We start from the raw sequence: 25857 nt of genomic DNA, 5'->3' as shown, positions 1-25857 counted from the left end.
AAATATCTTTATTTACTTTTCATTTTTGCAGGCAATTTGTCACTTATTTTTGTCTTCTGGCTTTTATTATTGTGATTCTGACTGTTGCTTCTATGAATCTAATGTATTTTTTTCCTTTAGGCTGTTCTAATATTTAATTTTCTTTTGTCTTCACAAATTTTACTATCATGATCTTTTTTTTTAAATATATGTTTGTATCCACTTTGGAATTTGTTTGTTTATTATTTATTTATTTATTTATTTATTTATTTATTTATTTATTGTCTTTTTTGGGCTATACCTGTGGCATATGGAAGTTCCTAGGCTAGGGGTTGAATCAGAGCTGCAGCCACCATAGCCACAGCAATGCCAGATCTGAGCCACATCTGTGGCGCTGGATTCTTAACCCACTGAGTGAGGCCAGGATCGAACCTACATCCTCATGGATACTGGTTGGAATCTTGGCCCTCTGAACCACAACGGGAACTCCCTTATTGTGCTTTTTGACTCTGACTTTTTTTTTTTTTTCTTTATAGGGCCACACTTGCAGCATATGGAAGTTCTCAGGCTAGGGGTTGAATTGGAGCTGCAGCTTCCCGCCAGCCTGTGTCATAGCCACAGCAATGCCAGATCCTTCAACCCACTGAGCAAGGCCAGGGATTGAACCCACGTCCTCATGGATACTAGTTGGTTTTGTTACCCCTGAGCCATGACAGGAACTCCCCTGACTCTGTGATTTTGAATTCTTGAATCATTTTGTAAAACTCTTGACCTTTATGTCTTTAAACATTGCTTTTACCTCATTTTCTATCTCTTCTTCTTTGGAATTCAAGTTATACATATGTTAGATCTCCTTACCATGTTACATGTCTCTTATGCTTAATTTCTGTATTTTCCAAATTATTTACTCTGCCTTTAAGTCTTAATACTTTCTACTGGACTATCTTCCATGTCACTAATCCTTTCTTGGGCTATTCCTAAGCTGCTCTCAAACCTATCTATTGAATTCTTAATTTGTTATTATATTTTTCTGATTTCTATTTGGTCTGATTTTTATTTTGCTATTTTATAGAGAGGCATTTTGAAAATTATCTATTTGTCCTCTGTTCTCATGAACTTATTAATAAGTACTTAATGATCCATTCTGATAATTCTATTCTTGTGTATACTGTATATCTATTTTTATTACCCATTCCTTAAGGTTGGTTTATCTATTGCCTGCACTTGTGGCATGTGGAAGTTCCCGGACCAGGAATGAAACACTAGCCCCTGCAATGACAATGCCAGATCTACTGCAATGAAAATGCAAAATCCTTAACCTGCTGTACCACAAAGGATCTCTAGTATTTTTTTAATTTGATCTCACACATTGTTTTTAAGAAATCTTGGAGTTATTTTGAAAGTCTTAAAGCTAGTTTTCTCCATAAGGCCAAATGTGACCATAAGACCAACTCAACCTCAGTCAACCTGCTATTAAAAGAATCTCTTGACTCCCCAACTCAGATTTCCAGCCCACAGAATATGAGCTGATAAATGATTGTGCTTTAAGCTACTAAGTTTTAGGGTTTGTCACATGGCAAAAGTTAAGTGATTCGAAGAACATCAAGACAATTGTTATTAATAATTTCCATGGACCATTTTAATGTGTTTGGCAGTTGTGTATGTCTGGTTTCCACATTTGTGTGCTATGGTTAGGATCATTACTGTACTTGAGATTAGAGTTAATTAAAGCATATATTTTATATTGTTGCTTAATATGAAGAAGTGTTAAACCCTCAAAGGATAAATGTTATAGTTATGTTTTTCTCCCCTAGCTAGTCTCAGGAACAGTTAGTTTTCAAATTCAAAGTTTTGCCTGAAAATTTTTTTAAGGTTTCATATTTTAAAAATCACTTCTTTATCCAAGCCCACTTTTTCAAAGAAATCCGATTCTATACAAATAAGTCTTCTGTCCATGAAACTGATATTTACTTATCCCTGGGCAGTAAAAAAAAAAAAAAAAGTACCAATTTATATAAAATATTTTGTAAACCATGGGAGTTTTGGGTTTCTAAAGACAAAACCGGATAAGTACTCATGTTAACTACAAGATGTTCAACTCTGTGAGTTGGATCCACTTTTATAATTTGTGGGGTAAACTATCCTTAATCATTATCATTAGACTGTATGCAGGTAGAGGAATGTTGAAGTGCCATGTTCAATCCTAAATCAGATACACAGTGAGTAGCAGCTACTCTTTCATCCCCAACCTCAGTATGTACTACTTTATAATAAAACAGATCCAAAAATTGTATTCCAAGTACAGATGACGTGCCAGTGTCAAGATTAACAATACTTATCAAGGTTTTATTGGCACTCTATTGCTGAGTGCGTTACTTTTAATGGTGTTGGGTTGTAGAATTATTCTCATGTAACATGCTCTTTGAATCAAAAACATTTTGCTTACTTCCTGGATATCCTAGGGTAATGGCCAATGATAATGACAATGATTTAAACAAACTGTACATTTTTAGTTATGCTAAATGTCCTGGTTTGATTCTGTTTTTGTGCCATCATGATCCTCTCTGGCCAAATCACACTTTTCTGTTACTTGTTTCATAACACTTGTAAAATAAATGCAAAAATACTAAAAATATAAAATTTGAGTAAAAGGAGGAAGAAAATAGGACCTGAGGGAAAAAGAGAGAGAAAGTCAAGAAGAAAGAGATGAAAAAAGTAAAAAAGTGGACATACATTCTGCCTGTCCAGGAAAATTAGCCTCAATATAGTTGCATATGTGAAATAATGCCCCAGAGTCTGAAGTTAAGGCTGTTTTCAACAGATTGGTTGTTAATCTTTTGGATGGCTTCTTTACTCTGAGAATAATCTAATTCTAGAAATATTTAATTGATAGAGCATCAGAAAATTCTGCCTTAAACACATGATCTACTTTGTGGTGTTGCCTCATGGTTACCTTTTTTCCCATATGATATCCTTATACTTGTATATGATTATGCTGAGTTTTGAGCCACAAGGATTGCATTTTTGTTAATTCTTTGTCATGCATAAAATTATATGAATATTGTGTGATAAACAGTTATGTTTGAAGTCATCCAAGAATGCAAACATCCCTATATTATTTTTATTTTACAAGAATAATGGCTTTAAGCAGGATAATAGTTCTATGCCTAAGGAATAAAGGACTGGGCAATAGTGATTTGTTTGAGGCTTTTGCTGCAGTGTAAAGATTTCTGTGCTTCAAGATAATACTGAAAGAGTTGTGGAAAATATATAGATTAGATATTGTACTAGATCTACAATAATTAACAAAACTTCACGAGTATAGTGTGACGGAGACACGCTTAGCAGTGGTGTACAAGAGTATTGGATAGTATAAGTCAGCAGTGTTAAACAAGTTCTAAAACTATTTTGACCTTGACCTGTATTAATATAGTAACTAGAACAAAAGAGGCAAGGATTTGGAGTTCAAATCTAGGGACATAGGCATTCAAAAAAGAGCAGCTAACATGGTGAAAGATGTTTTGTGTGGAGAATAGCAGAAGAAACAAGAGATGCGTGATTTAGAGAAATGAACATCTAAGGAGCATAATAGCAATAATAGTTATGATGTTTTCCATTGATAGGAAAAGAAAAAAACAACTCAAATTGGTTTTAAACAACAAAGTATTTATAGGCTCATATAACTCAAAAGTTCAGAGACGAGTTAGATTTTAGATGAGTTCAATCTAGTGGCCTGGTTAATCTTTTTCTCTGCTATACAGTTTTGGCCAAATTGGCTGCCACCCTCTCTCTTCTTCGGTTGAGGATATCTGCTGGTAATGATCAGAGCTATGTGGTTTTTCATATCAAGTGAGAGTCTGAAAAACAGTTTTCCTCCAGCAGCTCATTGGACGAAAGAATTTTATTTTACTGAATCCTTAGGAAATATCTTTTGTATCTCATTGGTCAGAGTTGTGACACATACCAATCTCAGAACAAATTTTAGGGGCCATGGGGCTCATGTGTGCAAAGTAGCTTAGCTAATCATAAATATGCCTCTTGAGCTGAGATATTATATCTGTTAGGATAGAATTCTCAGGAGAAACAGAACCAGTAGGAGATATAGATACAAACATACATTGTGTGTGTGTGTGTGTGTGTGTGTATGTGTGTGTGTGTGTGTGTGTGTGTAAAGAGATTTATCTCAAGGAATTGGCTCACACGGTTGTGGGGAATGGCTAGTCTGAAATGGTAGGGCAGGCTAGGAAACTGATAGGAAATGATAACACAGTCTTGAGACAGAATTTTTTTTCTTCCTCTGGGAAACCTCATTTTTTGCTCTTAAAGCCTTTCATCTGATTGAGTGACACCCACCCATACTACTGAAGATAATATCCTTCTCTCAAAGTGAACTGATTGTAACATAAACCACATCTATAAAAACCTTTATAGCAACACCTAGATTAGTGTTTGATTAAATATCTGGGTATTATAGCCTAGCCCACTTGACACATAAACCGTCATAGATGTGATCAGAAATTCTTGGCTAAATTTTTGAGGTCCTGTTGGAAAAGAGAGACTGGCAACTAAGAGGTAGCCTAGAAATATCCCTTACAACAGCTAACAATAGATAGATGAAAGGCTGCCATGGGTTTTTAATTGTTTAACATGGACTGATACCTGGGACAAAAGTTATAAACTAGTGAGGAAACATCCATCAACTGAAATAAAAAAACAACTGACTGAAGAAAAGCAGTAGTGAGTTCTTACTATTGGGAATGTTCAAACACAAACTAGATAACCATGGTTTATAGATAACTTACGGCTTAACATTTAAGCCTCATATTATGTGTTCCTGACATCTGAGGAAAAATGGGGGAACCTTGAATGGCCTAATCACAAGTTCTCTTCCCCACTGTGCTTCCACAGAGAAAGTTCCTAGCCAAACGACCCTCCTTATCAAAGGGAGAAGGCACAGTACCTGCTTATCCCTGTGTAGCAGGTTTCACTTCCCTGCCAGCCCATGGAACTATTCAAACAAGCCAACACATATTTTCATGGGCATGGGACACCTCACCCTCATGACACTATAAAATCTGCTTCCCACAGCCTCTGTTGTGCCACTCTGTTCCTAAATGCAGCAGCCATGTATGCTGCATGGCATTTGGTGTCCTCCTCCTCTGGACTGTGAGTGTATGTGATTAATAAACTCCTGTCAATCTCATCTGTCCAGTGTCAAGTGCTATGTGTTTGCTCAATTATTTCCATAATCTTAGAATGGAAATCCCTTCCTCACTAAAGAGGTAAATGAGATGTGATGAAAACGACTCTCCTCCCCATTTGCCCCCCAACAGTGATGGTGGAAAGGGAAAAGATTAAAACATGAGTTAAATAATTAGAAGAAGTAATTTGTGAGTTGCTTTCCAGTCCCAAGATTCTACTCATTCTATTATCGATGCTAGTATTAGCATTCATTTTATATTTTCCAAATACAGACAGCAATTTGTCTATCTCTCTACTATTAGCACTCATCAGGTTGTTTTGCAAACTATACATCTCTTCTTCTCAGCTCAAAGCTCAGAAAGCTGTGCTTTATTTGTCTGTATATACCTCAGAATAGCATAATGCCTGGCACATAGCAGATATTCAGTGGGTATTTGGTGAATGAATCTGAATATCACTTTTCCCATCAGAATTTGAGAAAAAATTACCACTGAGCTGTGAAGTTTTCCTTAAACAACGTAATACATAAGTAAATATCATAAATATGAATTCCCCCAACACTGTTGAAATCCACACTCCACATACCTGTAGATGGAGGGAATGAGGTCTTGGGAGTGTTGCCCAATTTTTCTCCTCTCATTTCCCTTCCAAAATGCATGCCAGTTGCCCTAAGGCTTCTGAAAACCCTGAAGGCAGCATCTCACTTTGTGTAGGAAGGAGAATTAATATAGCTGTAAGGTGATCCCAACTCCTTGCCTGTCTGTTGATTCTGAATGCTCCATTCACTTCAAAAGTCCCCGCTGAGAGCTAAAACATTGCTTCTGCAAGAAGGCATTTATTTTAGGTATAATTTTATTCTTCAGGTATGCAGCTGCATACACCCCTATCCTGAATTATGTGAGGAATGTGGAGAAAGTGAAAATGGTTGGCTTGAAGATGTTTGACATATCTTTTTTTCTGTGATATCTGTTCTATTACTTATTATATTTAAATTGGTTTACTCGTTAATCTCAGATTTATTGAGATAATAATTGACATGTAACAATGGGCAAGTTTAAAATTTAAGGTGTATAGCACAATGATTTGACTTACATATATTATGAAATGATTAGCACAATGTTTAGTTAACATCCATCATCTCATAAATACAAAAAAAAAAAAAAAGAAAAGATGTTTTTTTCCCTGTGATGAGAAATCTTAACTGTCACAGACACCACATAGTAGTGTTAACTATAGTCATCATGTTGTGCCTTACATCCCTGGTACTTATTTATCTAGAAGTTTGTACCTTTTGACCATCACATTAAATTCTCCTTTCCTTATCCTGCATCTCTGGCAACTACAAATCTGATCTCTTTTTTTAATTAGTATGTTTCCCTTTCTCTCTCTCTCTCTCTGTCTCTCTTTCTCTCTCTCTCTCTCTCTCTCGATTTCATATAGTACATGTCTTTCTTTGTCTGACTTAGCATAATGCCCTCAAGGTTCATCTATGTTGTCACAAATGGCAAGATTTTCTTTTTCATGGCTGAATAATATTTTATTATATATACATATCACATGTTCTTTTCTGTTCTTGCATTGATGGACACTTGGGTCACGTTCACGTCTTTGCTATTGTTAAGTAATGCTGTTATGAAGATGAGGGTGAAGGTATCACTTCAACATAGTCTTTTTATTTCCTTTGGATATGTTCCCAGAAGTGGAATTGCTGGATGATATAGTAGTTCTATTTTTAATTTTTTGAAGAATTTCTATACTGTTTTTCATACTGGCTCCACCATTTTACACTCCCATCAGAAGTGTACAAAGGTTTATTCTTTTGACAGAATGGCATATGTTCCTTTTCCCAGCCCATAGATTTAAGAATTTCTTTTTAAGAAAAACAATAAAATGATTGGTCTAACAAGGAATTTTTTTGCAATTCATGAAATTGTTATATACTTTTACAAAGATGTAAAGTAAGTTGTTTTTATTAGCAAGAATAAAATTGTGTTGAATCACCTCGGGTGTTGAAGCCAAAGGTGTTGAGTTTCCACATCCATATGTCTTTATATAGTACAAAACATGTGGTTGGCACTGAGTAAATATATTGGTTAAATAAGCTAATAATAGAATGTGCTCCCTTTCATTGATCCTAGATCTTAAGAAAGACTTTGATGATTATAATAAGTGTTTTTTCCATCTCCTGGGTTTATTCCCAGTAAACAGATCCGAGCTCTCCTAGGCCAGTTCAGCCAAGCAGAAGCCTTACTAATGAAAGCTGGAGTGCAGCCAGGGACTTTGGATGGAGTTCTTTTGGATCTTGGGTGTTCCTCCATGCAACTTAACTCCCCTGAACGAGGTTTTTCCCTTCGGAAGGATGGCCCCTTGGACATGAGAATGGATGGTGGCAGGTGAGTATTGATAAAACATTTCTCTTCACAACAAGAAATCAATTTCTCAAAAACACTCTGAATTTAATTTCCTTTCAAGACAGTAGAATTCCCATCACACGCCCACACCTAACACTCTCCATACATAGTAAATCAGTTTTGTTTGCTACTCATTATAGACTTTACTCTTTCTCTAGATTTGGGGTTCTATAAGAAAAATCTTTGCTGTCTGCACACAAAATAGTGGAGGATAACCTTCATACTGATTTCCTTTTTTACAGAAACAGTGTGAATCTTTTCGGCTACTAACGATATTGGTAAATATGATATACTGAAACAATGGTTCCATTTTTATGCAGGCCCAACTATGCCTCTTGTGAGAAGTAAAAGGAACTGTATTTAATGCATATTCTTTTGAATAATGCATAAAAGGCGAGATTATAGAGGTCAGCGATTGTGAATTTTGTCCTTTTTATGTGCTATCACTTAGGTTCAACCTTCTCCAGGAAACTAGAATTTATGGTACTATTATCAGATGCAGTATTATGTGTAAGACAGCTTTACACCTCTTCTTCAATTCTCACCACCCTGGAGATACATGTGCTCTCCATTATTCAAATAGGTTTTTTATATATATATACACACATACATATATATCCTAGGTCACATCCTAGGAAAGTATAGGATAATTTCTTTTAAATCTAAATTATTTTTAAAAGCTTAGATTAGCACTTGTCTCTATGCCCAGCCCTAGCCCAGGGACTGGATAACCTATCCCTACAAAACAAGGCTTAACCATGCGTTTCTCTCTTATTTTATGCCCCCTCTCCACTAAATTTTTTGTTGTGGTCCCTATACTTGGAAAGCTTACTTTCTAAGAAGAACATTAGACTTTCTCATATCTAAATTTATAAACTATTCTGCTACTAACCTGCAGTTCTAGATCTGCAGAAATGGTTCTACTGAAACAAGTAGGTTTTCCAACATTTCTTCCTATCTGTGAGAAGGACCTATATATAAGGAATTTAATGTCCTATTTAAGTCAACAATTTAAGATTGAGCTGACTTTGACTTTTTTCCCACAAAATTCTTTGTCTCATGGGAATTATTCACATATAGCTTTTACCCCTTGTTTTGGTATGACCTGTTAACTTAGAATGTGACCCATACTTGTTGGAACCTTTTTGTTCTAGGTCTCATACCTTCTTGTACTCAAATTGGCATTCATGAAATGAAGAGTATGATCATAAAGGAAAATAATAAAAATCCTTTAAAACCAATGACTAATAGTAAAGGTCAAATATCTTCTCATGTTTGGAGATTGAGGTTGTTGTGCAGAGGTAATAAAATGTCAAGCAAATTTCTGCTGTTTCTATGTCTTGCTTTCTGAAACGCAGTGAACAAAACTTATAGTTAATAGTAGTAATCCCTGTATTGTTAGTGTAAAGGCTTAATCGGCAAATTGTAGTCTGTGATTGAGGGTTCCTGAGTTTCTCTCGTAAGAACATGAAAATAAGATAGCCCCTGAGAATTAGACTCTTAAGTCAATACATAATGGATAAGATTAGTTTTGAGCAAATCTATCTTATAAAGTAGGATGGCTTCTATGTAGATAGCACAAATTATAACCTAATCACACATGTAAATAAATCTAAAGAAAGTACATGACATTCAGAAAGGAGGAGTTAGTTCACAGTGAATTCATAGAAAAAGGAAAGTCAGACTTGCAAATATGTTTAAAGCTAATCTAAGTGGTATTATGGGGAGAGGGAATCCAAGCCAAAAAATTTGGCCAGTCAGATCCTGGAAGCTAATATTTCCCTGTGATGAAGATGGAGGGAAGAGGCTTTCTTAACCTGTTGCCATTTACCACTGGAGTCTTATGGCATAGTTTATTCTGTACTATCCCAATTTCAACAGTAGCTTTCAGATTATAATAAAGTTCTCATGTAGCAGAAAGAAGTCCCTTGCTCTGAGGACTTGTGGGTCTAGCATTGTTGTTAATTGTATTCTTCACTAGAAGGTAATAAATAAATTACCACTTACGTCAATATTTTCTTTCTCTCATGAGTGTAGTCATTTTTAAGTTGGCGATCTCTGTAGGACTGATGAGATCTCTTCACTATTGATTTGGAGGGGCAGATCTTATTCTTTCTTTCTTTTTTTTTTTTTCGTCTTTTATCTTTTTAGGGCCACACCCAAGGCATATGGAGATTCCCAGGCTAGGGGTCAATTCAGAACTATAGCTGCCAGCCTATACCACAGCCACAGCAACTCAGGATCCTAGCCATGTCTGCGACCTACACCACATCTTATGGCCACACCAGATCCTTAATCCACTAAGCAAAGCCAGGGATCAAACCTGAGTCCTCGTGGATACTAGTCGGGTTCGTTAACTACTGAGCCATGATGGGAACTCCATGGAGGGGCAGATTTTGTATCTTGACTTATTCGCTATATGAATGCCTATTCTGAAGTCTTGTAGCAGCATGTTGACTTTCCAGAGTATTGCCCCTTTTGCCTTGTAGCCCTATGGAAACTTCTATACCGCTACTCAGTATTAACACGAGAGTAAAATAAAATTATGCCTGTTTTCCACTGAAACATATTTGAGCAAAATGCTCTTTTAATTTTCTTACTTAAAAGTAGAAAGGTATTATTTAAAACTGCTAAGTACATCCATACTGACCTTAAAATTGTCTTGATAGAACTGGACTGTATCCTATGAGTCTGAATTTACCATCACTAACAAGGTACATTTTGATGCTCAGTGGTTTGGGTCGTTGAATTAACAGCCAGGTAAGATCTAGCAGGGATTTTATCAGTTACTCCAAGAGTGACAGTTGGCAAATCTAGGAATGGACAAGCTCAAAAGGATATTGACATCCACTGAGTTTCTCTGTGCCAGGCATTGTACTATTTTATAATTGCATGAACCCTTGATTCTGTGAAGTAAGCACTGTTACTTATATTTCACAGGTTAGAAATTGAGGCTCTGGTAGATTCAAAAGCTTATGCAATATGATAGCAACTCTGTGATTCTAATCTAAGTTGGTCTGACTCTAAAGACCAAATCTTTATCCTTAAAGCTCTTATTGAAGGAGCAAAGTCTATTGAGATGGAAATAGGCTCATTGGTCTGGGGATACCATGGCAGGTAGGAAAAAAAAAGAATCATAGGATCTGGAAAACACACTTACAGAGAGAGAGAGAGAGAGAGAGAGAGAGATGGTGTCATGGAAAAATAGGGGACAAGCCAAAGACAACAACAGATTTTTCCCCTGGAGGCACTAGGCATGTTAACAAGGTGCACTATAGTATTTTTAAGGAGGGATTCAGGTATTTCTTTTTTTTTTTTTTTTCTTCTCAGGTATTTCTTGACAACCCTACTCTGATCTGATGGTCAGCTCTTATTACTCTATCCTTGTTACTTAAGGTCCTCACAGTATAGTACCAACAATCATTCAAGCATATTAACCACAGGAAAGATTACTATTACTAGCAAAGCTATTTTTCTAATATTTAAAGTCTCAGCTCATCACTGACCCATCTTCCTCAAGTGAGGTAAACTGGAATGGTCTGACAGAGTGAGTGTTATTTCCTGTTACTATGATTTATTTGTTTTGCCAGAGATTGTTGTTTGTCTTTTCTACCTGAAATTACTATCTAGACCTGTTTAGTACTGTTTATTGATTACCAGGTTTTACCCCATAGGGACTCTTGTCATGGGTGTATAAGCCAATGTTGTTAACAATTTGAAATAATAGATGTTATTACTATTAAGGTTATTTTAGTTTTTGTGAGGGAAACTCACTAGCGGTATCTTCTTGTATAGATTTTCCAAATTCAGTTTGTATCCTCATATAAACAGTTGTTACTTTACAGTCTTGGATTTAGTTAAGTTCCTGAGGTCTAGGCCCATTTAAATATCAGTTAGTAAGCCTTGTATCTTCTAAACTGAAAAAAAAAAATTAATCAGTAATTTAAATTTTAACAAACTAAATCCAAAAGATCCCCGTTATTTTAGTTAGGGGAAATCTGCATGAGCAATAATAACTTCTTTCTGAATTAAAGGCTAGTGAAATATTTTAACTTCCTGCTGCCCTTGACCTTGACGAATGTCACACACAGTCCCACTTGTCATAATGATGGGTATTTGAAATGGAAAACCTATTTAATTTGTGTAAAATTTCTGTCTGTGACTTTAAAACCTCAGAAGCCCTCTTAGACTATGTGTGTGTGCCTGACTCTATGTCTCAGTACTCTGAAGTCTTACCCTTGTCAGTGAAAACTGACGTCAGTGAACTAATTGGCTCTTCTTGTGCATAGGTATCCTGACATGCCCACCGCAGCTGATGTTGTGAACGCTTTAGATCAACAGGCACTCGCGTCCATCCTGAGAGCATACGGGGAGGAGAAGCATGCCAAAAAAATTGCTTCAGCAATCGTTCAGGCACGCAGCATCTACCCCATCACCAGAACCCAGCAGCTCGCCAGCATCGTTGCAGGTACCCTCATTAATTCTGAACAGTGTCTGAGAAAAAAAAAGAAAAGGAAAATATATATATATATATATATTAATCCCCCAAACTCCCAGAGGGATTCATTTGTGCTTAAAATCATGCAGGATAGAATCTTGCCTATCCTTCTCTTATGCCAGCTTTCTTTTGGTTTTGCAAGCTTCCCCCCTCCAACACTTCTCCCCCACACACAGTTTTTAAAACTATACTGTAGTCTGCTGATTAGCTTAATAATAGATTTTTTTTTTTTTTTTTTGCTGCATGAGGTAATTTATCATTTGTGCCTACCAAGGTGAAACATGGAATGACAAGAGCAAAAGAATTTCTTGATCCATCATAGTGGTTGGTTGATAAGCATCTTGTATAAAATCTGACATTACTTCTCTTAGTTTCACATTTCTGCATTTTAATATTTTGGGCAAAGGAGAATTGCAGTGCCCAACTGCTAAAATAAAATCCAGTGACTCATACATCTATTCTAAACAACCAGCTTACAAAGGGTATGTGATGTATAGGTTATTCCACTTTGTGAATGCTAACTAAATCAGCCTGAGGGGCTTATTGAAACATTTCATCTTTTCTGCTTTTGCCACCATAAACCTCTTGAACCTAAGTCTAGCTAAGAGGCGCTTTATTATAGCCTTTCTGTTTGAAGCCAAAGTTGTTTCACAGCTGTGTTCCATGATGAAAGTTTTCCAAGGCAAAAATACAACTCCTGCAGTTAGTTAACAGAATTCCAGTGGTAAATTCTTCATCTTGTTGGACCATCTGAAACCCTACATCATTTTTACTCACCAAATGTAATAAGATTTTTTTCAATAGTTCCTATTGTTACTTTAAGTAGCTAGAGAAGTAGAAAAAAAGGAGTATTTGTGTAGCTTATGAAAAGAACCTAATATTGTTTTCCTCTATCTTAATATTACCTATAGTTTAAGGAATAAAACTTAACTGTAAATTCACTCAGATCAAGATTTAGAGCTCACATAGCAATTATTTTATAACAATTTAATAGTTTAATAAGACTATATTCTACTTAGTTATTAATAATAAAATATAGAGTTGACCAAGTCTTTAATTTTTAAAGTTGCATACCTCAAGGCCCTTCCAACTTACCACTGAGATTCTTTTAGGCAAGTAAGAGTAAAATTCTTCTGGGTTATGTGAGCATAAAATTCCATGATTTTCTTCCCCCAAAGTATTTATACTAGCAGGCTGACATCACATTCACCCTCTCTCTTCTCCTTCTTCCTGTCTTCTACTCCATACTCACTAATACATCTTTGCCTTATCCTTCCTATCATTCTTTAACCAGCTATGTTCTCTGTCTTCAATTTTGGAAAGAAGAGGAATAAGAATTCACTTTTTTTTATTTATAAGAAAATCTAGAATTTTCTGGGCCTGAAAATGAGGACTCGAGGCTAAAGAGCATCCTAGAGATTATCCAGTCAAAAAGCCTCACCTGATAACTGAAGAAACTGAGGCTCAGGGAGAGTGAACAGTTTCCTCAAGTTTATAAGCTAATGGCAGCATCAATACTAATCTATAATTTGGAAGTTCATGAATTTAAGGCACCATTGGGAATCTGCATTTAAGAAAATTAAGCTGACTTCTGTCTCAGAACTCTAATTTGCAAACTTGGGGAAATAACACTGTGGTATTAGATAGAAATTATGTGAAAATATAGAATAGGAACAATTTAAGTATTTTCAGAAAGATTATATGAAAAACATATTAGGGCTATGACAAATGATATACTGAAAATTATATATGTGTATGTAAGACCCCATTTTAGTAAATGATCTTAAAAAATTGATTTCCCTATAGAATCCATTTTTGTGGCTCAAATTAACCTATATTAATACAACTTTATTGATGTAGATATAATTCTTTGGAAAAGTGAAAAACTGAAAAAATAAGTTTCCATTTTGTGCTCATTTACTCAAAAAATATTTTGGAAGAGTCTGCTACATACCAGGCATTTTACTAAATACTTAAAGTAGAGGGGAACAAGTCAGATAGAGCCTCCATGTTCAAGAAGCTTACAGGTTAATGAGTGACAGAATAAAAACATGGTGTCATAAACTGCTTATAGTGGAAACCCTCTTATTTACTGTAGTCTTGTTATAATTGTATGACTAACAGAAAAAGTTGATTCAAGTGGCAATTTATAGCACCTATACATACATATATGTATATATATGCCCTAATTACAGTCCCATGAAATCCATTCTTATATAAACCACACCCATGGCATTTCTTCTACAAGCTATAATTTTATTTTTATTAACATTAAATAAGAATTTAAAGATACAGAACAATCTGAATGAGCATATTTTCTAGATTTTCACTACTTTTGTCTTAAATATTACCTCATCTACATCTAATTTGATTGCATTTTTATGTAACTCATCTCCATCAAGGTAAAAGTTTCCAAGGTCTCCAACTTAGTATTCATGGAAACATAGCAGCTGTCTTTCCACTTTCTTTCATATTTTACCAGTTCATGTGATATTTGATTAAATTATATAGTGGCAATAGTAAGTGCTCTGAACTTTAAGCATACAGCTGGTTTTATGAGAGCAGGACTGTGTAGAATGCTAGAGAATACCCTGAGACAATTTGTTTAGTAGAGAAAGGGTTTAGTCTCTTAAGTCCATTAAATAGAAGTCCCTAAGAGAGCTACTTTATGAAGGAAATATGAGATACAGTGGAAGGCCCAAGAAGGGTCCTGTATCAGTTTCACTGTGCTGCTGTAACAAAGTACCCCACTCTAGGTGGTTTAAAGCAACAGAAAGTTTTTCTTTCACAATTCTGGAGGTTAAAAGTCCAAAACCAATATTTTAGCAGGGTTTGGGGGAGAATGTGTCCTTGACTCTTCCTAGTTTCTTTTTCTTTTTTTTCTTCCTTTTTTGCTTTTTAAGGTCCCACTCACAGCATATGGAAGTTCCCAGGCTAGGTGTCGAATTGGAGCTACAGCTGCCAGCCTGCGCCACAGCCACAGCAACACGGGACCTGAGCTGTATCTGCGACCTACACCACCACTCATGGCAACATCAGATCCTTAACCCATTGAGCAAGGCCAGGGATCGAACCTGCATCCTCATGGATCCTAGTCAGGTTCGTTAACCACTAAGCCACGAAGGGAACTCTGACTCTTCCTAGTTCCTGGTGGTTGCCCACAGTCTTTGGTGATCCTAGGCTTGTAGGTGAAGCACTAAGTTTATGCCTCCATCATCACATGGTGTTCTCCCTGTGCATCTGTCTTGACATAAATTTCCTTTTTTATTATGAGGACACAAATCATGTTTGATATGGAGTCTACCCTAATCCAGTGTGTACTCACCTTAACTTAATTTTATCTGAAAAGTTCCTATTTCCAAATAATGTCACACTGACTAGTTTCTGGTGGACATGAACTTTGGGGGACATTATTCAACCTAGGAGAGTTCCTAAGCAATATCTTTAGCAAACATGTATTTTTTCAGGGTATAATATGCAGTGAATGTCATTTGCGATTCTTAACAGATTCATACTAAATATGTTCAATATTATCAAGCATGTTGGGAAACATCACACTGTTCCTGACACACAGTAAAACCCTTGTATACTGTATACTCAAAAAGCTAATAATCCATTAGGACAAGAAGGACCACACTTGTAAACACAATATATTTAGTGGAATTACATAATAATTCAAGTGATTAAGCTATATTTGTAAAACCTAAAGTCTAGTGCCTTTGTTAGTACAAAGAACTACAGTTCCAATATTCTTCCAAATCATAAGCGCTCCAGAAGAAAGGTTTGAGGCACAAAGTTGGAACAGAACACTTAGAACTATGATGAATTATTTTGTAAATTACCAAATCAGTAATTTTAAGATAATTCCAGAAATAACCTTTAGGACTTCATGGATGACATCCACTATTCAGAATACCTAGCCAGAATTTTTTGTATAAATAACACATATACAATGTTCCTTGTACTAAAGTCTCTATTCCTACCCTTTCCTGTGGCTAATGTCAGCTCTTCCTTTTGAGCTCAGTTGAAATGTCCTTCCTTTATAGAGTTTTTTTCCAGCCCCACACAGATTAATTGAGATTCTCTCCTTTTTGTTCCCATAGCACTACATTAGCCTGTTCTTGTTGCTCGCTTACCATTTATCTTTTTCCCCAAATTATACTGTCCAGTACAGTTGCCACTGGCCACATGTGTCTTGAAGTTCTAGAAATGTGGTTGCTTCAATGGAGAGGTGTCTCTGTGCAAAATACATACCAGATTTTGAGGCTTAGTTTGAATAAGGAAGTTAATATATCTCAAAAATATTTATGTGCATCATGTGTTGAAATGGTAATATTTTCAATATTATTGGGTTAAATTAACTCTACTTGTTTCTTCTTTGCTTTTTTAATGTGGCTGTAGAAAATTTTAAATAACATATGTGGGTCACACTTTCTTTTAATTGTGACAGTGCTGCTTTAGATGGTAAGCACTGTGAGGGTGTTGCCATGACTCTCTTACTCATTACTGTGCCCCCAGTGCTTGCTATGGTTTTGACCCTTGAAGGGCATTTGGTAAATACTTTTTTCAAGGTTTATACATAAAATAATCAAAATATACATAGATTGGGGTGTTTTCGCCTTTATAAGTTGGTATTCAATGAAATAACATTAGTGTTGGTAAAAAAATTGATGGTCAATCTTGTTGGTCATAAATAATGAATCTCCCATATCAATCTGGTCTAACATCACTAACTCTAAAGTATTCATTCGAAATTTGAAAAAACACATCGCTTTCCTAGTTCTTTAGTTTTTTCATCTTTAAGCTGAAATGACATCTGTTCCTCCCTTATAGTTTGGGAGGTACTATGAAAAATAATACTCCAATAAAATATTTTTATTAATTAAATCTTTAAAGATGGAAATGGTGTATATAAAAATACTCAAGCTTTCAATTCTCTTGATACATAAAGGAAAAATCACCATTTAATCTTAAGTTGAATTAAATCTAGTTTAATGCATGATCTTAGTTCAAACTCTGGTTCTACAACTTGCTTTCTGTGTAAAATTGAACAGTTCTACACCTTATCCTTCTCATCCTGAAATGGAAATGAGTAATATTTATGATGATGACCATTATTATTATTGTTTAGCAAGCATAACCCTACTAATTCTATTTTGTTTAAACCAATACTGAAATTCACCTGCAGTTTCCAAGCTTAGGCAAAAATCACAGAAGTATATGTATCACTTTCTAGGTCACTGGGCTTTAAATTCAAATTACCTAATTAACACATCGATTGTCAAACAGTGATATAAGGCTTATAATGTCAATTTTTCAATAGGAAAAGGGAGAGGGGAAGAAGCTTCTTAGATAGGTTCGATTCTTGTTGATTAAATGTATAGACTTATTATTCCCTGACTAAAACTTTGATGTAACCTCTATTCTGACTCATGTACTAGGTACACAGCCAGCGCTTAATTAATGCTTGTTGAACAAATAAATCAATAAAAAGATGTGTACATTCTCAACCAAAGTAAAGTGAAAAATTCAGGGAAAAAAAATTGTAAGTTGTTAGGTGATACTGAGAATTTATTCTGCCCTTCACATTGAAGAATGGAGGACCTAAGCATCTATGTCCTCAGTATCAGTTAAAGCAGCATGAGGGATAGGTGAGGCTCCCCATGACATGGAATCAAAAATTCTCAAGTTCTATTTCTGTTCTGCAATGTATTTGCTTTGCAAACTTGAATAAATCACTTACCTTCTCTGATCCTTATTTTCTCATCTGGAAAAGGTGGATAACTGTTTCATGCTATGACAAATAATGAGATGATATTTGGAAAATTCTCTGTGAAGTTTAAAGTGTAAATACACTTTTTAAGCATTTTATTCTCCTCTCTCCAAAACTAGAATGATCCAGAAAGCAAATAGGTGCATTAATTAGAATGCTAAGTGTGGTCATCTACCCCAGAATTCTTGTCCACAGCCAAACGGGGTGATCTGTGATAGGCTGATTGCTTCATTGCAAGCTGTTCTTGCCTTAGAGGCTATGTGAGTTTTGGAAAGGAGAAAAATAATCACCTTTTTCTGCATTGGGATATATAAAGGGTATCTTTCCATAGCAGCATTGATAGCTCAATGAAATCACTATCTTTCCCAGCGAAGTTTTCTCAACTCAGACAGAAACCTTTGAAATGAAAAATAAATTAAATAAAACATTCATTAAGAAATATGTATCATAATCAAATTTTAGCAAAACAAACTTTTTCTTGATGAAATTAAGCAGACTAGTTTCCATCCTTTATCATTTTAATAATATACATGTTGCATCCTCTTTCTTCCCCCAAAAGCACTCTGTATTAACATTGCCTTGATGAAGAAACATATGAAGATGTCAAAAGAGTTCAATTATCAATCTAGTGGGAAATGGTATGGTCAAACCTACAGTCGAATTTAGATGGCTTGCCAGTGAGTCATAGTTGTCATTGCTACAGCCTATGACAATGAACTTATTCTTCTGTCATTTTAAATTTCTTGAGGTCAATCTGTTGAACACTGTGTGTATTGGTATGGTAACTTCATGCCAACTAAATTATCAAATGACATTTCATAAGTAAACTTATTTCTTATTTTAATAAATACTCTTTTCAAGAGACATTCTGTACAAGTAGTCCAACTCAGAAGAGAATGAAATGAAATGTGAAAAAAGAGAAAGAAAAACCTAAAAATCTCCCTCCTAAAAAAATCTGGCTATTATTAGTTTGAAGTACCAAGTGGGAAGCAGGAAATGTCAATCCAAAGTGACTGTGACCCACCCTAAATTAAAATAATAATAATAATGCTAGCTAACACTTTTTGAACAAATAGTAGGCACTATCCTAAATAATTTTCAGGTATTAACTCAATCCTCACAGTCACCAATGAGGGAGGTACAGTTTTTATCCCCATTTTATGAATGAGGAACTGAAGCACAAAGATGCTAGGTAACTTGTCTCTTGATAAGTAGAGCTGAAATTGGAAGGTAAGTAATCTCACTCTAGAGCCTGTGCTCTTATTTATGACACTACTCTAAATCCCTTTCTTATGATTAAAGCACAGGATGAATTGTTGCTAGTGAATGCTGATAGCTCAGTCTTCTAGGATCTCACATATTCATTTAGGAGACAGTCATATAAGCAACTCACTCTGTCACCTTATAATAAATGCTGTATATAAGAGAATCATGAACAAAAAGGTATAGGAATCCAGAGACGGGAGCAACTGATTTTGATGTGTTGAGGTTTGAGTTATTGAGGAGAGGGTTTGGGTAGAAGTTACAAAGAGACCTTTGAGTTGGGCCTTACAGGGAAAGTCCCTGGCACCCCGTAGAAACTTATTAATTGAAGATGTAAAAAAAAATAAATGAACAAATACATGAAGAAGCTGGTAGGATTTTAGAGGACTGTGAGGAGTAGAAGATAGGCAATTCATGGTCCTATCCCAGGAAACAATATAGTTCCAAATCCCTGGAATTCCCCATTGTCTTGGGATCTTTTATCCTAAATGTGACCTTGAATTGAGTCAGTTTCTTAATTCATAATAACCAAGTCCTCTAGGTCTTCCTTATTATAGCTGAATTCCAAACTGCTTCTATGGGACAAGAGAAGGGAAACGCATCCTTTTACCTCATTTATTATTTTATACTTTGCTGTACTTATCTTCTGGCATTGTATGTTCTATATATTAGCAGTTTTCACATTGGCATTATTTTATAAAGGTATATATAAATAGCCTGGCCATTTTGTCTTTCTATTATTGATTTTTAAAAAAAGAAGCAGAGTTCCCATCATGATTCAATGGTAACGAACCCAACTAGTGTCCAGGAGGATGTGAGTTTGATCCCTGGCCTCTCTCAGTGGGTTAAGCATCCATGAGCTATGGTAGGTCACAGTTGTGGCTTGGATTCCCCCATTGGCGTAGGCCAGAAGCTGTAGCTCCAATTCAACCCCTAGCCTGGGAATTTCCATATGCTATGGGTGTGGCCCTAAAAAGACAAAAAAATAAAAATAGAAATAAAAATAAAAACAAAAAAGAAGAATATTTGTTTTTATAGCAAGTTATTGAGACTTTTTAAAGAATTTAGCAGTAAATATAAGACCTTTCTATTTGAGAATCAAGATCAAGCAGTCTTATGTAGTAATTGCACTACAATCTTGTTTTTGAGATTGACATAATTCAGATCTTATCTAAGTAGGAAGTATAATTGGGAAGGAAGAAGTAAAACTATCACTATTTGCAAGTGAGATGATACTATACCTAGGAAATCCTAAAGATACTACCAGGAAAATATTAGAGCTCATCAATGAATTTGGCAAAGTCACAGGATACAAAATTAATACACAGAAATCAACTGCATTTCTATATACTAACAAGAAAAAATCAGAAAGAGAAATTAGGGAAACAATCCCATTTATCATCACATCAAAAAGAATAAAATACTTAGGAATAAACCTACCTAGAGACAAAAGACCTGTAGTCTGAAAACTATAAGACACTGATGAAAGAAATCAAAGATGACACAAACAGATGGAAAGACATACCATGCTCTTGGATTGGAAGAATCAATATTGTCAAACGACTATACTACCCAATGCACTCCCTATCAAATTACCAAGGACATGTTCCACAGAACTCGAACAAAATATTTTAAAGTTTGTTTGAAAGCACAAAAGACCCAGAATAGCCAAAGATATCCTGAAAAAGAAAAATGGAGCTGGAGGAATCAGGCTCCCTGACTTGACTATATTACAAAGCTACAGTCATTGAAATCATATTGTACTGGCACAAAGACAGAAATATAGATCAGTGGAACAGGATAGAAAGCCCATAGTTAAACGCATACACCTACAGTCAACTAAGCTATGAAAAAGGAGGCAAAATATACAATGGAGAAAAGACAGTCCCTTCAATAAATGGTGCTCGGAAAACTGGACAGCCATATGGAAAAGAATGAAATTAGAACACTTCCTAACACCATACACAAAAATAAACTCAAGATGGATTAAAGACCTAAATATAAGACCAGATACTATAAAATTTTTAGAGGAAAACATAGACTGAACAGTTTCCAACATAAGCCACAGCAATATCTTCTCAGATCCACCTCTTAGAGTAATGACAATAAAAACAAAAATAAACAAATGGGACTTCATTAAATTTAAAAGTCTCTGCACAGCAAAGGAATCCCTAAATAAAACGAAAAGACAACCCAGAGAATGGAAGAAAATCTTTGCGAATGAATCAACTGACAAGGGATTCATCTCCAAAATTTGTAAACACCTTCTGCAGCTCCATACCAAAAAAACAAACAACCCCATCAAAAAATGGGCAGAAGATTTAAATAGACAATTCTCCAGAGAAGACATACAGATGGCCAAAAAACACATGAAAAGATGTTCTTCATCACTCATTATTAGAGAACTGCAAATCAAAACCACTATGAGGTACCACCTTACACCAGCCAGAATGGCCATCATCAAAAAGTCTACAAACACTAAGTGCTAGAGAGTGTGTGGAGAAAAGGGAACCCTATTATACTTTTGGTGGGAATGTAAATTGGTGCAACCACTGTGGAAAACAGTATGAAGAGTCCTCAGAAAACTAAAAGAATTACTGTTTGATCCAGCAGTCCCATTCCTGGGCATCTATCCAGAGAAAACCATGACTCCAAAAGACACATGTTCTCCAATGTTCATTGCAGCACTATATGCAATAGCCAAGACACGGAAACAACCTAAATGCCCATCAACAGAAGAATGGGTAATGAAGATGTGGTCCATATACACAATGGAATATTACTCAGCAATTAAAAGAAATAACAGCATTTTTAGCAACATGGATGGACTTAGAAATTATCATGCTAAGTGAAGTCAGTCAGACAGTGAGACACCAACATATATGATATCACTTACATGTGGAATCTAAAAAAAAGGACGCAGAGTTCCTGTCGTGGCGCAGTGGTTAACGAATCCGACTAGGAACCATGAGGTTGGGGGTTCGGTCCCTGCCCTTGCTCAGTGGGTTAACGATCCGGCGTTGCCGTGAGCTGTGGTGTAGGTTGCAGACGCGGCTCGGATTCTGTGTTGCTGTGGCACTGGTGTAGGCCGGCGGCTACAGCTCCGATTGGACCCCTAGCCTGGGAACCTCCATATGCCATGGGAGCAGCCCAAGAAATGGCAAAAAGACAAAAATAAATAAATAAATAAATAAAAATTAAAAAAAGGACGCCATAAACTTCGCAGAACAGATACTGACTCAGGCTTTGAAAAACTTATGTTTTCTAAATAAGAAAGGTTGGGGGTGGGGGATGTGCTGGAGATGATCATGCTATAAAATTGGATTGTGATGATCATTGTACAACTGTAAATGTAATGAAATTCATTGATTAATTTTAAAAAACTGGCTCTGGAGACTGCAAAACAAACCAAAAAAAAAATAGTAAGTATAATAAGATGTCTTTACTTCACCCAAAAATGACTGAGGGGATCAAGTGTGCAGCACCATTCCTGAAAATAGTAGTTTCAGACATCAGCTGTTATGTTTATATGTTGGGAACGTTCTTTGAAGACAAGCATCTACTTTCATTTTCAAACTTTAAAATGTTCATATCGTCCCAAAAGAATGTCAAAGAAAGAGAACCCCAAATGTTAAATATGTTGACAAAGATTAAAGATTATATTGTTAAGGCTTGGAGGAGAATGAGAGAATAGTTTTGACATTCAAACTTTAATCATAACTAAAATCTAAGAACAATAGTAACTAAAAATTAAGAGAGTAGTTTTGATATCCAAACTTTAATCGTAACTAAAAATTAAGAATAATAATAAAGAAAAATTAAGAATAATTAATAATAACTAAAAATTAAGAACAAATATTAAATTACATTATTTTCTGATACCTTTTCTTTGTGCTGAAGTTAAGGAATTTATTGAACTTTTGGAAAAAATATTCCTCAGAATTTTAAAATCAGGGGTCTTTTTAATTTTTCATATTTTATCTTTCCCTCGTCTCTTTTTATCAGGAACATTAGTAGTTTTGGCATTTTTCAAACTTTTCTTTTGCTTTTCTTTCTCTCTCTCTCTTTTTTTTTTTTTAAATTTTTGCCTTTTCGAGGGCCACCCCCACAGCATATGTAGGTTCCCAGGCTAGGGGTCTAATCGGAGCTGTAGCTGCTGGCCTTCACTACAGCCACAGCAACACCAGATCGATCAGTGTCTGTGACCCACACCACATCTCACGGCAATGCGAGATCCTTAACTGACTGAGCGAGACCAGGGATAGAACCCGCAACCTTATGGTTCCTAGTTGAATTTGTTAACCACTGTGCCATGATGGGAACTCCATTTTTCAAACTTTTGAATTTATTTTATCCCTTTCATCTTTGTGTGGCTCTATATTGCCTCACATATTTTTAATTACTAGGAATCACTGCTACCATTTTATAAACTGGAGAACAGATAATTTCCCTTTATATTTGCATGTAGTACATATTTTCATGTAGTACTTAGTAAGCAATAGGAAATATTTATTGACTTCCTATATTTTCCTAATATGAAATTATTCATTTAATAACATTCTTATCAGCTGGACTATTAATTCTATAATATAGTAGATTGGATATATATTCTTTATTGCTTCATTCTTAAGACCTAATACAGCATTTAGCTTATAATACATGTCCAATTAGTATTTCTTGAATGAATAATGCTCATTTCTTCATAGTTTTTGTGAGGTTTAAAAAATGGGTGAGACTAGAGACAACAAATAGAAGTCTTATTTCCTCTATACTAAACTAATCCTTATTTTCTCTTATACTAATTTCCTTAGTATATAGGCATTTTCTATTGTTAGGCAGACTTAGACCTGTAATAATAAGAGAACCTGTAATAATTTTCTTTTTTAAAATTATTATTAAATTATAGTTGATTCACATTGTTTCATCAAGTTCTGTTGTACAACAGAGTAACCCAATCACATACATTTCCCTGTGTTGTACAGTAGGATCCCATTGCCCATCCATTTCAAACATAATAGTTTGCATCCCCCAAACCTCCCAAATGCCCATTCATCCCACTCTCTCCCCTTTCCCCCTTTGGAACCCCAAGTCTGCTCTTCTTGTCCATGATCTGTTTCTGTTTTTGGTTTGTTTGTTATTTTTAGATTGGATCATCTATTCCATATTTTAGATTTTGTAAATAAGTGATATCATATGGTATTTGTCTTTTTCTTTCTGGCTTACTTAGTATGAGAGTCTCTAGATCCATTCATATTGCTGCAAATGGCATTAGTTTGTCTTTTTATGGCTGAGTAATATTCCATTGTGTATATGTACCACATGTTCTTAATCCATTCATCTCTTGATGGACATTTAGGTTGTTTTCATGTCTTGGCTATTGTGAACAGTACTGCTATGAACATAGGGGGTGCGTGTATCTTTTTCAATGAAAGTTTTGTCCAGATATATGCCTACTAGTAGAATTGCTAGATCACATGGTAGCTCTGTATTTAATTTCCTGAGGTACCCTCATACTGTTTTCCATAGTGGTTATACCAATTTACATTCCCACCAATAGTGGAGGAGAGTACCTTTTTCTCCATACCCTCTCCAGCATTCGTTATTTGTTGACTTTTTAATGATCGCCATTCTGACTGGGGTGGGGTGGTACCTCATTTTTGTTGTTGTTTTGTTTTCTGGGTTTTTTTTTGTACTTCTTTCATTATTATTATTATTTTTTTAATAGTTATTTCCCCAATACAATTTTTTTTCTACTGTACAGCATGGTGGTCCAGTTACACATACATGTACACATTCTTTTTTTGCACATTATCATGCGCCGTTATAAGTGACTAGACATAGTTTCCAGTGCTATACAGCAGGATCGTATGGCTAATCCATTCCAAAGACAATAGTTTGTATCTATTAATCCCAAGTTCCCCAACCACCCCACTCCCTCCCCCTTGGAAACCACAAGTCTATTCTGCAAGTCCATGATTTTCTTTTCTGTGGATATAATAATTTTCTTGATGCATGTAATATCTTTCTTGTTCTCTAAAGGGTAAATCAGTTTCAATATGCCTTACAAAACTAGCTCAGTCTTCTATATTTTCAATTTCTTCATTAGTAAAGAAGGGATATTGACCTGACAATGAGATGATACACCTATTTCATATACATATTAATTTAATCATCAAGTGTTTATTGTGATTTCACTTTCTGCTAAGCATTGATGAAGTCACATGAATAAGACAAAGATTTCATTTTCTAAAAATTAACAAATAAATGATCCTTCCTAGGTAGGAGTCTTCATAGCTCGTACTTATTTGAATATATCATGTTTATTTTTTTATTTTTTATTTTTTGGCTATAATTCTTACTCCTTTCTGAGCAGTTTCCTTCTTACTTAGTGCATATTTTGAGATATTTCAGTGAAGATCTATGAGAGATACATTCTCATACTTTGTTTAAATGTGTCTTTATTTTGCCCTGACTTTTGAATGATAATTTCGTGGTGTATAGTATCAACAGGGTTATAATTATTTTCACAGGTACTTTGAAGATAAATTTCATTGTCTTTTGACATCTATTATGGTTGAAGAAAAGTCTAATTGTCGTTATTTTATAGTTGGTCCTTTTCTTTTTCCAGTTACCTTTTAGATTGTCCTATCATTGATGTTTAATTGTCATGTGTTCATGACTGTTTTTACTGATCACTAATGAAACAACTTCTTTAATATTTCTTCAGTCCT

The 25857-nt window shown here is 35.2% G+C and overlaps 1 protein-coding gene across 6 annotated transcripts in view; it reads left to right on the top strand.

Moving 5' to 3' along the window:
- METTL15 (methyltransferase like 15) overlaps positions 1–25857 on the top strand; it is a 204213-nt gene that overhangs the window by 152717 nt on the left and 25639 nt on the right. For all 6 annotated transcript variants that reach the window (XM_047776101.1, XM_047776103.1, XM_047776104.1 and 3 more), the window contains exons 5-6: positions 7383–7574; positions 11882–12060. In XM_047776101.1, the coding sequence (XP_047632057.1) occupies positions 7383–7574; positions 11882–12060 (371 nt within the window). The remainder of the gene's footprint in view (positions 1–7382; positions 7575–11881; positions 12061–25857) is intronic.

This window comes from Phacochoerus africanus, chromosome 4, assembly GCF_016906955.1.
Source record: "Phacochoerus africanus isolate WHEZ1 chromosome 4, ROS_Pafr_v1, whole genome shotgun sequence".
NCBI classification, from domain to species: Eukaryota; Metazoa; Chordata; class Mammalia; order Artiodactyla; family Suidae; genus Phacochoerus; species Phacochoerus africanus.
The sequence above is the reverse complement of the archived record's forward strand: the minus strand, read 5'-3'. Positions and strand labels throughout refer to the sequence as shown.